At 45.1% G+C, this 15894-nt stretch overlaps 1 protein-coding gene across 1 annotated transcript in view; it reads left to right on the forward strand.

The window, feature by feature from the left end:
• The first annotated feature begins 808 nt into the window (after nucleotides 1-808).
• eif2b5 (eukaryotic translation initiation factor 2B, subunit 5 epsilon) overlaps nucleotides 809-15894 on the forward strand; it is a 53152-nt gene continuing 38066 nt past the window's right edge. Inside the window, exons 1-6 of the mRNA XM_078204550.1 lie at nucleotides 809-995; nucleotides 3217-3341; nucleotides 9749-9934; nucleotides 10415-10592; nucleotides 12737-12817; nucleotides 14170-14247. Of these exons, the coding sequence (XP_078060676.1) occupies nucleotides 843-995; nucleotides 3217-3341; nucleotides 9749-9934; nucleotides 10415-10592; nucleotides 12737-12817; nucleotides 14170-14247 (801 nt within the window). The 5' untranslated portion in view covers nucleotides 809-842. The remainder of the gene's footprint in view (nucleotides 996-3216; nucleotides 3342-9748; nucleotides 9935-10414; nucleotides 10593-12736; nucleotides 12818-14169; nucleotides 14248-15894) is intronic.

A 15894-nucleotide genomic window follows, 5' to 3' on the forward strand; every position in this document is an offset into this window, starting at 1 on the left:
CCTGTGTTGAATGCTCCCTCCACCCACATTGTCTGTACCTTTAAGACCTGGCTGGTTGTAGAAATTCGCATTCTAGTTAGTATTCTGTAACTTGATTTCTGTGTCTGTGCACTGTTTGAGAGCACATTTCCACTCCATCTGACGAAGGAGCAGTGCTCCGAAAGCTTATGGTATTTGCTACCAAATAAACCTGTTGGACTTTAACCTGATGTTGTGAGACTTCTTACTGTATTGACCCCTCAGCCAGGGGGAAACAAGTATTTCCTGTCCACCCTAATATAAAATCAAATTCCTGTTAATACTGGAATCTGAAACAAAAACAGAAAATGCGTGGAGAGAGAAACAGAGTTAACGTTTCGCATCCAGATGACTCTCCTGCATAAGAATGTAAATTGTTGTTGGAGATTGAGGATTTGGAGATGATGCTAAATTGTAAGAGAAAAGACGGGATGGTGAAAGATACACAACAACAATGTTAATCTGGCTTTTCAGTTTCCAGATTATGAGCCATCTGCTGTGCATTTCCAGTATTTTATCTTTATTTCAGACTGTCGGAAGACCCCTACTCTTATCGGGCTCTGATATGCCCGAACCTTACACGGTTCGAAATGGTGGGGCGGTTGCGTTTCGGTCCGTATGGCGTTCCGTCTCCTTTCCTTTACAAAGATGGCGACCACGAGCTGGCTCAATAGGAGAGAAAGCGAGCCCGAAAACCAAGATGGCCACGGCAACCCCGGGGCTAATGATGAGAGAGGGCGGGATCAGAATCGCCCTCACCAAGATGGCGGCAGCATGCTGGGCCAATGGAGGAGAGGGGAGGGGCCAGAATCGTCTTCACCAAGATGTCGGCGAAGCAGAGAGCGGGCCGGAAAGCAGCTGCCGGAGCGGGGCGAGGGGTTGAGGGGGAGGCCGAGCAGCAGCTGCCGCTCCAGGCCGTGCTGGTGGCGGACAGTTTCAACCGGAGGTTCTTCCCCATCACCAAGGATCAGCCGCGGGTGAGAGCGGAGCCGCTGCTCAGGGTTTAGGCCTCGGCGCCTGGGATTCGGATCCACTCTCCCCTCCATTAAACTGACTGACTGAGAGACGCCGTTCCATTGGCCCCTCATTCCCCCCCCATTCCCCTCATTCCTCCAATTCCCCCCATTCTCCCCTTTCTCTCCCTGCTCCCTTCCCCCCCCCCCCTATATATTTTGCCTGCCTCCCCCTATCCCTGAAAGTGGCAGCACAAGTGGATAAGATGGTCAAGATGGCATACAGCATGCTTGCCTTCATCAGCCGGGCATTGAGTATAAACGTTGGCAAGTTATGTTGCAGCTTTATAAAACTTTGGTTAGGCTGCATTTGGAGTATTGCGTGCAGTTCTGATCACCACACTACCAGAAAGACGTGGAAGCATTGGAGAGAGTGCAAAGAAGGTTCACCAGGATGTTTGTTGCCTGCTTGCAAGGGTTTAGGTCTGAGGAGAGGTTGGATAAACCAGGAAAAAAAACAGAGATTGCTCGAAAATCGTAGCAGGTCTGACAGCATCTGTGGAGAGAGAATAGAGCTGACGTTTCAAGTCTGGATGGCCCTTGGTCAGAGTGGTCCAGACTCGAAACGTTGGCTCTATTTTCCCTCTACAGATGCTGTCAGACCAGTTGGGATTTTCCAGCATTTTCTGTTTTTGTTGCAGATTCCAACATTACAGTATTTTACTTTTATCTTTGATAAACTAGGATTGTTTTCACTGGAAAGACTGATGGCGGAAAGCTCTTACAAGAGGGCACAGGTTTAAGGTGAGGGGGGTAAGCTTAGGGGAGATATGCAGGGAAAGTTTTTCTCACAGATGGTCGTGGGTGACTGGAGCATACTACCAGTGGAGGTGGTGGAAGCAGACATGCCAGCAACGTTCAAGGTGTATCTTGATAGACACATGAACCGGAGGAGAACCGGGATAGAAACCACATATCGGCACCAGCTTGGTGGACCAAAGGGTCTGTTTCTGTGTTGTCTTATTCTTTGTTCTGTTAGCCACCCCCTCGCCTTGATCATTCCCCCCATCCCTTGATCCCGCCACTAGCCTCCCAACCTTTGTAAATGGAATCTGGTTGTGACCTGACCCCAGTTGCTCACTGGGTGCTCTCACTGAACCCTCAGGAAGTGGGGCCCTGTTTATTGTGGCCAGCTCGCATGCAGAGCAGATCTAGTGTTCAAGCTCATAGAGTCATAGTCATAGAGGTTTACAGCATGGAAACAGGCCGTTCGGCCCAACTTGTCCATGCCACCTTTTTTTAAACCCCTAAGCTAATCCCAATTGCCTGCATTTGGCCCACATCCCTCTATACCCATCTTATCCATGTAACTGTCTAAATGCTTTTTAAAAGACAAAATTGTACCTGCCACTATTACTACCTCTGGCAGCTTGTTCCAGACACTCATCACCCTCTGTGTGAAAAAATTGCCCCTCTGGACATTTTAATATCTATTCCCCCTCACCTTAAACCTATGCTCTCTAGTTATAGACTCCCTTACGTTTGGGAAAAGATGTTCACTATCTCGCTGATCTATGCCCCTCATTATTTTATAGACCTCTATAAGATCACCCCTCAGCCTTCTACGCTCCAGAGAAAAAATTCCCAGTCTATCCAGCCTCTCCTTATAACTCAAACCATCAAGTCCCGGTAGCATCCTAGTAAATCTTTTCTGCGCTCTTTCTAGTTTAATAATATCCTTTCTATAATAGGGTGACCAGAATTGCACACAGTATTCCAAGTGTGGCCTTACCAATGTCTTGTACAACTTCAACAAGACATCCCAACTCCTGTTTTCAATGTTCTGACCAAAGCATGCTGAATGCCTTCTTCACCACTCTGTCCACCTGTGACTCCACTTTCAAGGAACTATGAACATGTACCCCTGGATCTCTTTGTTCTGTAATTCTCCCCAATGCCCTATCATTAACTGAGTAAGTCCTGCCCTGATGCAATCTACCAAAATGCATCACCTCGCATTTATCTAAATTAAACTCCATCTACCAGTCGTCAACCGACTGGCCCAATTGATCAAGATCCCGTTGCAATCTGAGTTAACTTTCTTCACTGTCCACTATGCCACCAATCTTGGTGTCATCTGCAAACTTACTAATCATGCCTCCTAAATTCTCATCCAAGCTGATTGAGGTTTGCCTGTAGATGGGGTTAGCTGCAATGTTCACGCATGGATCTTTCTGTTCTGCAGGCTCTGCTCCCTCTTGCGAATGTGGCGATGATTGACTACAGCCTGGAGTTCCTTACAGCGACGGGTGTCCAAGAAACCTACATCTTCTGCTGTTGGATGGCCCAGAAAATCAAGGAACACATTCAGTAATGGACAAGTTATTTAAAAATAGTTGCTGCTGGCTTACATAATGAACTATAGCACGCAGGAAATAGAACATCTGTAATCATTAGATAACAGAATCTTGCAGCACAGCAGAAGGAACTGGTGCCTGTGTACTTGGAAGACCTATTCAAATAGTTATTTTTCCCCCGGTCTTTCTGCATTGTCCTGCAAAGATTTCCTTTTCAAATATTTATGTGTGTTGAGAGGGTGGCAATGTCACCTGACAAGTCATCCAGAGGCACAGTTAATGGTCGGGGGGCACGGGTTCAAATCACACCAAGGTAGAATTTAAATTCAATTCATAAACTCTGGTTATAATAAATATAACAAATAAAATTGAAAGCTCATCCCAGTAATGGGTGACCGTGAAGCTGTCTTATAAAAATAGATGATTCAAAGAAAATTACAGCATAGGAACAGTCCCTTCGGCCCTCCAAACCTGCACTGACCATGCTGCCCTACTGAACTAATAGGAAGGAAATCTGCTGTCCTTCCCCGGTCTGGCCTACATATGAATCCAGATCCACAGTCACGTGGTTGACAGTTAGCTGCTCTCTGAAGTGGCTGGCACTCAGTTCAAAGGCGATAAGCTGTGGCACGCGCACCCAATAGAATAAATTTTTTGAAATCCCTTTTTAGAGGGATGAAGGTTCAATTAAATATGCTTTCACCAGCCATTCAGGCAGTGCATTCCAGATCATAACATTCTCCTCATCTCCCTCATACTTAACACACTGACTCTGGAATCATCAGTGATAACATGTTGCTTCTAATTTTGACACCAGGTTTATTCAGTGCATTCACACCAAGCTGCTTTCTGTAGAAAATGAATCACAAGCTGTGCTGCAGTAAGGTGCAATGCTCTCATGTATTTGCATTAATTCAATCAGCTTGCTCCCATCCCCAGTGACAAACTTGTAGCGACCCTGCTGTTATACATGCTTTGGCCATTCACTTCTGGTGTGAAGATCTTAGGTTGTCCTGCTCGTGCACACAGCAGGATCCCATGAACAGCTGTGGAATACATGACCAGAAAATGTACTTTGAGGTTGACTGGGGGATACATTTTAAGAGCTCCCTGCTCTTTGAATGATGTCATGGGAGCTTGTATATCCACTTGAGGGGGCAGTCAGGTCGTTGGTTCAGTGTCTCAGCTAGGGCAGCACTCCGTCGTTACTGCATTGCGAGTGTCATAGAACATAGAACATAGAACATAACAGCGCAGAACAGGCCCTTCGGCCCACGATGTTGCACCGACCAGTTAAAAAAAAACTGTGACCCTCCAACCTAAACCAATTTCTTTTCGTCCATGAACCTATCTACGGATCTCTTAAACGCCCCCAAACTAGGCGCATTTACAACTGATGCTGGCAGGGCATTCCAATCCCTCACCACCCTCTGGGTAAAGAACCTACCCCTGACATCGGTTCTATAACTACCCCCCCTCAATTTAAAGCCATGCCCCCTCGTGCTGGATTTCTCCATCAGAGGAAAAAGGCTATCACTATCCACCCTATCTAAACCTCTAATCATCTTATATGTTTCAATAAGATCCCCTCTTAGCCGCCGCCTTTCCAGCGAAAACAATCCCAAATCCCTCAGCCTCTCCTCATAGGATCTCCCCTCCATACCAGGCAACATCCTGGTAAACCTCCTCTGCACCCTCTCCAAAGCCTCCACATCCTTCCTGTAATGTGGGGACCAGAACTGCACACAGTACTCCAAGTGCGGCCGCACCAGAGTTGTGTACAGTTGCAACATAACGCTACGACTCCTAAATTCAATCCCCCTACCAATAAACGCCAAGACACCATATGCCTTCTTAACAACCTTATCTACTTGATTCCCAACTTTCAGGGATCTATGCACACATACACCTAGATCCCTCTGCTCCTCCACACTATTCAAAGTCCTCCCGTTAGCCCTATACTCAACACATCTGTTATTCCTACCAAAGTGAATTACCTCACACTTCTCCGCATTAAACTCCATCCGCCACCTCTCGGCCCAACTTTGCAACCTGTCTAAGTCTTCCTGCAAACTACGACACCCTTCCTCACTGTCTACCACACCACCGACTTTGGTGTCATCAGCAAATTTGCTAATCCACCCAACTATACCCTCATCCAGATCATTAATAAATATTACAAACAGCAGTGGCCCCAAAACAGATCCCTGAGGTACACCACTTGTAACCGCACTCCATGATGAATATTTACTATCAACCACCACCCTCTGTTTCCTATCCGCTAGCCAATTCCTGATCCAATTTCCTAGATCACCCCCAATCCCATACATCTGCATTTTCTGCAGAAGCCTACCATGGTGAACCTTATCAAACGCCTTACTAAAATCCATATATACCACGTCCACTGCCTTGCCCCCATCCACCTCCTTGGTCACTTTCTCAAAAAACTCAATAAGGTTAGTAAGGCACGACCTACCTGCCACAAAACCATGCTGACTATCACCTATCAATTCATTACTCTCCAAATAACTATAAATCCTATCCCTTATAATTTTTTCCAACATCTTGCCGACAACAGAAGTGAGACTCACCGGTCTATAATTCCCGGGGAAGTCTCTGTTCCCCTTCTTAAACAATGGGACAACATTCGCTAACCTCCAATCTTCTGGTACTATACCAGAGGCCAACGACGACCTGAAGATCAGAGCCAGAGGCTCTGCAATCACTTCTCTTGCCTCCCAGAGAATCCTTGGATAAATCCCATCCGGACCAGGGGATTTATCTATTTTCAGACCCTCCAGAATATCCTGCACATCCTCCTTATCAACTGTAATACTGTCTATTCTACTCCCCTGCAACCCAGTGTCCTCCTCAGCTATATTCATGTCCCCTTGCGTGAACACCGAAGAGAAATATTGGTTCAATGCTTCACCAATCTCCTCCGGTTCCACACATAACTTCCCTCTGCCATCTATAACTGGCCCTAAACTTGCCCTAACCAACCTTCTGTTCTTGACATACCTATAGAACGCCTTAGGATTCTCTTTAACCCTATCCGCCAAAGTCTTCTCATGTCCCCTTTTAGCCCTTCTAAGCTCGCTCTTCAACTCCCTCTTAGCCAATCTAAAGCTTTCTAGTGCACTACCCGAGTGCTCACGTCTCATCCGAACATAAGCCTCCTTTTTCTTTTTAACCAACAAAGAAACTTTTTTGGTGCACCACGGTTCCCTAGCCCTACCAATTCCTCCTTGCCTGACAGGGACATACCTATCACAGACTCGCAGTAGCTGCTCCTTGAAAAAACTCCACATGTCGGACGTTCCCAGTCCCTGTAATCTCCTAGTCCAACCTATGTTTCCTAATTCTCTCCTAATAGCCTCATAATTACCCTTCCCCCAGCTAAAACCACTGGCCCGAGGTTCATGCCTATCCCTTTCCATCACTAAGGTGAACGTAACCGAATTGTGGTCACTATCACCAAAATGCACACCAATGTCAGCCTGGATAATGTACTCAGATCTCTGGAATGGCATTTGAACCCACAACCTTCAGAGGTTAACTCAGAGTCAATGTTGACCATTTAGATTTTGGTATACCACATACAGTCTCCTTTTCAACCTCCGTGCCCTGCTCCACAGTTACGGAATAATTTGTTGTGGTTTCTCAATAGTAATTCATTGGCTGTGAAAGATTTTGGGATTTCCTGAGGACAAGATGCTCTCTGTTTGATTGTCTCTCTTTAAAAGACATTTTCCCACGAGTATCAAAATTGGGATTGTATTTTTAAAAACGCTGAGTTGCATGTTCTGCTCCTGTGCTGCATGAGGTATTTGTATTGTCTTGGATGCTGAGGGGAATGGGGACAAAGCACATACAGAAAATACTGATCTAAATTCTGGAGGCAGCAATCTATTTATAAAACAATAGTCACTCTTGTCTGGCAGCACGCATATGCAGTTGAAATCAACTGTAGTCCTCAGTAACATGCCCTCTGATTTTTCTTTTAAGTTCACAGGTGATCTTTTCAAGTGCATGGCCCTTTTAAATTTATTTTGTGAGACTCTGCACATATAGTAATTTAAAGGGACCAACCTAGGACACGAGATGGAACAAAGGGAACAACGTGGATTGAGGATTGGCTATCTAACAGAAAGCAGAGAGTTGGAATAAATGGGTGCTTTTCCGGTTGGCAATCAGTAACTAGTGGCGTGCCGCAGGGATCGGTGCTGGGGCCTCAACTATTTACCATATACATAGACGATCTGGAGGAGGGGACCGAGTGTAGGGTAACAAAGTTTGCGGATGACACAAAGATGAGTGGGAAAGCAAATTGCGTGGAGGACACAGAGAGTCTGCAGAGAGATTTGGATAGGCTAAGTGAGTGGGCGAGGATCTGGCAGATGGAGTATAACGTTGGTAAGTGTGAGGTTATGCACTTTGGAAAGAATAATAGTAAAATGGACTATTTAAACGGTGAGAAATTACAACATGCTACTGTGCAGAGGGACCTGGGGGTCCTTGTGCATGAATCACAAAAACTCAGTTTGCAGGTGCAGCAGGTAATCAAGAAGGCAAATGGAATGTTGGCCTTTATCGCGAGAGGGATGGAGTATAAAAGCAGGGAGGTCATGCTGCAACTGTACAGGGTACTGGTGAGGCCGCACCTAGAGTACTGTGTAGAATTTTGGTCCCCTTATTTAAGAAAGGATATATTAGCTTTGGAGGGGGTACAGAGAAGGTTCACCAGGTTGATTCCGGAGATGAGGGGGTTAGCTTATGAGGAGAGATTGAATAGACTGGGCCTGTACTCGTTGGAGTTTAGAAGGTTGAGGGGAGATCTTATCGAGACATATAAGATAATGAAGGGGCTAGACAGGGTAGAAGCAGCGAGGTTATTTCCACTTACAATGGAAACAAGAACTAGGGGGCATAGCCTCAAAATACGGGGGAGTCAATTTAGAACAGAGTTGAGGAGGAACTTCTTCTCCCAGAGGGTAGTGAATCTTTGGAATTCTCTGCCCAATGAAGCAGTAGAGGCTACCTCGTTAAATGTGTTTAAGTCACAGATAGATTTTTAACCATTAAGGGAATTGAGGGTTATGGGGAACGGGCGGGTAAGTGGAACTGAACCCACTATCAGATCAGCCATGATCTTATTGAATGGCGGAGCAGGCTTGAGGGGCTAGATGCCCTACTCTTGCTCCTATTTCTTATGTTCTTAAAGGGACCTTGGCGTGTTTGCCCATAGATCTCTGAAGACGATGGCATGTTGGTAGGGTGGAGAAAAAAGCATCTGGGACACTTGCCTTTATCAATTGAGGCTGTATTGTTCTTTGTTGTTGTTCATAGATTACAAAGGCAGAGAAGTCGTATTGGAATTGTAGAGAGCTTTGGTGAGTCCACAGCTAGAGTACTGTGTACAGTTCTGGTCTCCACATTATAAGAAGGATGTGATTGCGCTGGAGGGGTTGCAGAGGATGCTGCCTGGGATGGAACATTTAAGTTATGAAGAAAGGTTGGATAGGCTTGGATTGTTTTCATTGGAGCAGAGAAGACTGAAGGGCAACCTGATCGAGATGTAAAGATTATGAAAGGCATGGGCTGAGTGGATAAGGAGCAGCTGTTCCCTTAGTTAAATGGTCACTCACGTGGGGACACAAGTTCAAGGTGAGGGGCAGGAAGTTTAGGGGGGATGTGAGGAAAAACCTTTTTACCCAGAGGGTGGTGATGGTCTGGAATGCGCTACTTGGAAAAATGGTAGAGACAGGTTGCCTCACATCCTTTAAGAAGTATCTGGATGAGCACTTGGCACGTCATAGCATTCAAAGCCACGGACCAAGTGCTGGTAAATAAGATTAGGTGGGAGGTGAGGTGTTTCTGATTGTTTGTGCAGACTTAATGGGCCGAAGGACCTCTTCTACACCGTATGATTCTATAACCTATGCATAGCCTGCTTGCTGACTTTTGGGTTACAGCACATTTTCACAGCCTACAGGGAGCTTTGACCCTGGTGTGACACAAGACTAGTGCTGGTATTTGGATCAGGTCTTACAGATGTAGCTCATTTTAAGGTTAAGTAATCCGTTATTTGCGTGTATTCCCATTGTAAGTTCCTATACCCATGTTTGTAATGGAAAACTGTCCGTGTGGATTTGGCATGCTGTAATTATACCCTCCTGCCAGGAGAGAAGACCCCCTTCGACAAGAAATTATCAAAGTGTGACACATTTCATATCGAAAGTTCTAATTGTGGATATGGTAACTTACAATGGGGAGAAAGGTTGATCAGTAAGTGGCAGCAGTTTAAAATTTTTATCTGAAGTGGAGGTACTCATAAAATGTCCAATTGAACAAAACAAATTCTGGTCTAACTGCAGTTTACGAATTCCATATTTTCATGCTCTGTTGTGTATTCTTCAGGAAATCCAAGTGGAGTCGCCCCACATCACCAAACACCATTCATGTCATGAGTTCTGAGTCCTATCGATCACTGGGAGATGTCTTGAGAGACGTGGATGCAAAGTCGCTTCTCCGATCGGACTTCATATTAGTTTATGGAGATATTGTGTCCAACATTAACGTGTCCAAGGCATTGGAGGAGCACAAGTGAGTGGTGTGCTTGGTGTGGGTCTTCTTTGGTGATATTATTGGGTTCTGGCCTCCCAGTTATGTTAGTCATTGACTGTCACTGGATAAGCCTGTTCAAGATGCATTATTTTTCAGATGACTCCTGCAGTGGCCTCTCTGCGTTGCTCTTTGTGCAAAATCCTCCATCTTTCGCCTTGCCGAGGGGTCAGTTACCAGGGGGCATAGGTTGAAGATGATTGGTAGAAGGATTAGAGGGGACATGAGGAGAAACAGGGGGTGGTGGGGGTCTGGAATTCACTGCCTTAGTTAGTAGTTGAAGCTCGAAACGCTCAACTCATTTAAAAGGCACCCGGACCTGCATCTGAAGCGCTGAGAGAATAGATTTGTAACATTCTGAAGTCGAATATCCGAACCTCAGGGAAGTGGAATTCATGGGAATGTCAAACCATTCTTGCAGCTTTTTATCACCTGCTGCTCCTTGCGTCTCATGTTTTGTAGAGCGCGACGGAAGATGGAGAAGAATGTGTCCGTCATGACAATGATTTTCAAAGAGTCATCACCAGGTCACAGAACGAGGTGTCAAGAGGACGACATCATTGCTGCTATGGACAGCAAAACTAGCCGAGTGCTGCACTATCAGAAAGCCCATGGACTGAAGAAATTCCGATTTCCTATTGTGAGTTTCATTGTGTTGTAATAACTCTGCAATTAATCCCCTCTCACTGAAATACTTCCTCATGTACCTCAGTCCCAAGTGCCTGTCGTGAGCACGGTTTTCCCAAAACATTTTAAAAATTCATTTATGTGACATGGACATCGCTAGTTAGACCAATGTTTATTGCCCATCCCTCGTTTCCCTTGAGAAGATGGTGGTGAACTGCCTTCTTGAATCACTGAAGTCCCTGAGGTGTAGGTACACCCAGAGTGCGGTTAGGGAGGTAGTTCCAGGATTTTTCCAGCCACAGTAAAGGAATGGAGATATATTTCCAATTAGGATGGTGAGTGACTTGGAGAGGAACACCTGGTGGTGTTCCCAGGTATCTGCTGTCATTGTCCTAGGTGGTTGTGGGTTTGGAAGGTGTTGACTAAGGAACCTTGGTGAGTTCCTGCAGTGTATCTTGTAGGTGGTGTACGCAACTGGAGGGATTGAATGTTTGTGGTTGGTGTACCAATCATGCGGGGCTGCTTTGTCCTGGATGGTGTCAAGTTTCTTTAGTGTTGGAGTTGCATTCATCCAAGCAAGTGAAGAATATTCCATCACAAGTCTCTGGACTTGTGCCTTGTAGATGTTGGACAAACTTTGGGGTGTCTGGAGGCGAGTTATTTGCCGCAGGATTCCTAGCCTTTGTCCTGTTCTGGTGGATGCAGTATTTATATGGCAAGTCCAGTTCAGCTTCTAATCAATAGTAACCTGTAGAATGTTGATATTGGGAAATTCAATGATGGTAATGCTATTGAATGTCAAGGAGTGATGGTTAGATCCGCTCTCGTTGGAGATGGCCATTGTCTGGCACTTGTGTGACACGAATGTTATTTGCCAGTTGTCAGCCCAAGCCTGGATATTGTCCAGGTCTTGCTGCATTTGGACATGGACAGCTTCAGTATCTGAGGAATTGCGAATGATCCTGAACATTGTGCAGTCATCAGTGGACATCCTTATAAGAACATGGAACATAAGTACGAGGAGCAGACGTAGTCAGTTCAGCACCTTGAGCCTTCCCGCCTATTCTATACGATCATGGCTGATCTTGTCTCGGCCTTAACCCCACTTTTCTCTCCGTTCTCCATAACCCTTGAATCCATTACTAATTAAAAACATGTCTATCTCCTCAAATTTACTCAATGTCCTGGCATCCACCACACTCTAGGGTAGTGAATTCCACAGATTCATAACCCTTTGAGAGAAGTAGTTTCTCCTCATCTCTGTTTTAAATCAGATACGTCTTACCCTAAAACTATGACTTCTTGTTCTAGATTGCCCCACAAGTGGAAACATCCTCTCTACCTTGTCAGTCCTCTTTCGCATCTTATATAGCTCAATTAGATCTCCCTTCATTCTTCTAAACTCCAGTGAGTATAGGTCTAAACTGCTCAATCTCTCTTCACACGACAAACCCCACCAAAAGGGGCCAAAATTGTATATAATCCTCCAGGTACAGTCTTAGAGAACTTGACAGCATGGATGCTGAGAGACTGTTTCCCTCCGCTCCAAATTCAAGAACATGGGGTTATAGTTTCAGGGTAAAAGTGGGGATGTTCGCTGATGACCTATAACCATCCCCAGTTCCGCACCCCAGTGATTTGTGTTCTTTGTTTAGAGGGACAGAAGTTACAGGTTGAATTTTCTGGGAGTTCACATCCAGAATTTGGGCGTGGAGATCATGTGTTGGAAGAAAGTCCTGTGGAATGCATTAAATAGTCCCGGAATCCTGTTGTGTGTCGTTGGCAAGCAAAGCTCTTTTACTGAGAGAATAAATCCATAACATTTACCTTAATAATTATTTTGCACCCACTATTGCACTTCACTGAGATCTTATTCACAAAATTACTGTTCTTTACCTTCAGAGTGTTGTGGCCTTCAGAGTGTATCTGCCATATGCTCGAGTTATTATCTTGGTGGGTCACATGGAGTGGTGGTGGAATTGGGTGGAGATGATGTACCAATAAAGTTTAAACCCAAATTCTCATCAATTTTCGTTCACCATTAATTGCTGATGCTAACAGTTCATGCTGCGACAACAGAGCTAAAACATTCTATGCTGTCTTTGAAAATAGCAGAAGCTTTTGTCTAAATGCTGCTTGTTTCTTGTTTTTCCCCAGCACATCTTCCACGGGAACAGTGATGAGATTGAAATCCGCCATGATCTTCTCGATTGTCACATAAGCATCTGTTCACCCCAGGTCAGTGTTGATAATGTGTCCCAATTATTTGATGGGAAAAAGATTTTATGATAGTCAATATCTCCACTTTGGCAGTGGCTATGAAACTTGTGTATACTGATTTATTGATTTTGATTTGATTTATTATTGTCACATGTATTAGTATACATTGAAAAGTATTGTTTCTTGCGTGCTATACAGACAAAACATACCGTTCATAGAGAAGGAAAGGGGAGAGTGCAGAATGTAGTGTTACAATCATAGCTAGGGTATAGAGAAAGTTCAACAGCACAGAAACAGGCCATTCAGCCCAACTGGTTCATGTTGGTGTTTTGTGCTGCATGCAAACCTTCTCCAGCCTTACTTCATCTTGCCTTATCAGCATATCTTTCTATTCCTTTCTCACTTGTGTTTATCTAGCTCTTGTTTAAATGCATCTGTACTATTCTCCTCAACTACTCCTTGTGGTAACATGTTTCACATTCTAATCACTGGATAAAGAAAGCACGATAAAGGGCTGTGGGGAAAAGGCAGGGAAGTGGAGTTAGGATGAGATGGAGATCAGCCATGATCATATAGAATGGTGGAGTGGGCTCAAAGGGCTGAATTGCCGACTCACGCTCCTAATTCCTATGTTCCTGAAATCTCCTTTGGATTTATTAGTAACACTCTTGTGTTTATGGCCCCTAGTTTTGGATTTATTCACAAGTAGGCACATCATCTCTACATCAACCCTGTCATCCTCTTCATAAAGATCTCTATCAGGTCACCCCTCAGCCTTCTTTTTTCCAGGGACAAGTCTTTCCTGGTAGTTGGAATCTTCCGCCTCTGGTAAATTGAGCCTTTCATGATCCTGGGATGTTGCAAAGCACTGTTCATCCAGTTAAATACTTGTGAAGTGTAGTCATTCACTGTTGTAAGATGGGGAATAGCTGAACCCTGGACTCCTGGAGAGCTCTGTGTTCAGGAAGGTGGAGACTCCAAATTGTTTTTGTCTTTTATTAGTGATGCCAGCCAAAGTGATTCAATTTAGTGGTGAAGTAGATGTTCAGAATTTAAGAAAATGCAGGTTTAAAAAAGATGAAGGGTGGGAAATCTGAAATGAGAAGCGCTGGAAATGCCCACCCGGTCCATCAGCGTCTGAAAGGAGATCAGTGTTTCAGTTTGAAACGCCGCCTTAAGGAAAGAGGGAGAGTCTGTGTTCAGATGGCCAACCCCACCAGTTTTCATCTCTCTCTCTCTCTCTCTCTCTCTCTCTCCCCCCCCCCCCCCTCCCCCACCTGAGGTTGAAGGGCTCCCTGTGCATTTCCAGGGTTTTTATTTGGGCGACAGGAAGTACCTCCATCATCTCTAATGTTTAATTTACTTTCCAGGTTGCAGAGCTGTTCACTGATAACTTTGACTACCAAACCAGGGACGACTTTGTACGTGGGATTCTTGTTAATGAAGAGGTGAGTTTTCAATTTGATGCTTTGCTTTATTTAAATTAAAGATTAGTCAGCGGGTTTCCTATCCTTCCTTTAATATTGTGTCTTTCCACCGTCTTCTCCTACAGTGGCAGGAGTGCCCTGCACTCTGCACTTGTCTGTCCTCTCCTCCCTTCAGTTCCGCGATTGTTCTGTGAAAGCTTCCTCATGAGTGTAGGTTGGTGGTTGCCTGCAGTCAGTGTGCTTATTGCTTATTGCAAAGATTGTATTATGCACGAATCTGGCAATACAGTGCTGTCAGTAACAAGCTGGGAGGTGGGGCATTGCAGGAATTATAGAACTCTAGAATAATAAAGCAAATTGTCCAGGTACGTCCTGTCCACAAAAAATCGGACAAATCCAATGCAGCCAATTACCGCATCATCCGTCTACTCTCGATCATCAGCAACGTGATGGAAAGTGCTCAGCCTGAGTTTCTCCAGAGCCACTCGGCTTTTAACTTCATTAAAGTTTTTTTAAAGTTTATTTAATAGTCACAAGTAGGCTTACATTAACACTGCAATGAAGTTACTGTGAAATTCCCCTAGTCGCTACATTCCGGCACCTGTTCGGGGTACACTGAGGGAGAATTTAACATGGCCAATGCACCTCACCAGCATGTCTTTCCGGCTGTGGGAGGAAACCCACGCAGACACGGGGAGAACGTGCAGACTGCACCCAGACAGGGAATCAGACCCAGGTCCCTGGTGCTGTGAGGCACCACTATGCCACCATGCCACCCATGGTACAGCCTTGGTCCAAACATACACACACGAGCTGAAATCCAGAGGTGAGTTCAGAGAAATGCTCTCGACATCAAGGCAGCATTTGATGGAACGTGACATCAAGGAGCCCTGCCAAAGTGAAGTCAATGGAAATCGGGGAGGGGGGAGGAATTCTCTGCTGGCTGGTGTCGTATCTAATACAAAGGAAGATAGTTGTGGTTGTTGGAAGTCAATCATCTCAGTCCCAGGACATCATTGCAGAATTCCTCAGGATAGTGTCCTAGGCTTAACCACCTCCAGCTGCTTTATCAGTGACCTCTCCATCCTAAGGTCAGAAGTGGGGATGTTTACTGATAATTGAATAATGTTCAGCACTATTCACAACTCCTTAGATACTGAAGCAATCAGCGCCCCCATGCAGCAAGACCTGGACAACATTCAGGCACCATGCTGATAAATAGAAAGTAGCAAGTCCCAGGGAATGGCAGTCACCAACATGAGAGAATCTAACCGCCTCTCCTTGATACTTAATGGCTTTACCATTGCTGAAAGCCCACCATCAATATCATGGGGGTTACCATTGACTAGAAACTCAACTGGACCATAAATACAAGATCAAGTAAGAGGCTGAGAGTTCTGTCACATGTGCCTGACCTTCTTCTCAAAGCCTTTCCATCACCTACAAGACTCAAGTCAGGAGTGTGATGGAAGATCCTCCACTTGCCTGGGTGAATGCAGCTCTGACAACACTCAAAAAGATTGACACCATCCAGGACAAAGCAACCTGCTTGAATCACACTCTATCCACCAGCTTCCGCATTCGCTCCCTCCACCACAGCACTGACTGCATTGTGTACCATCTGTAGATGCACTGCAGCAACTCACTAAGGTTTCTTTGATAGTAACT

This window comes from Mustelus asterias, chromosome 3 (assembly GCF_964213995.1).
Source record: "Mustelus asterias chromosome 3, sMusAst1.hap1.1, whole genome shotgun sequence".
Taxonomy (NCBI): Eukaryota; Metazoa; Chordata; class Chondrichthyes; order Carcharhiniformes; family Triakidae; genus Mustelus; species Mustelus asterias.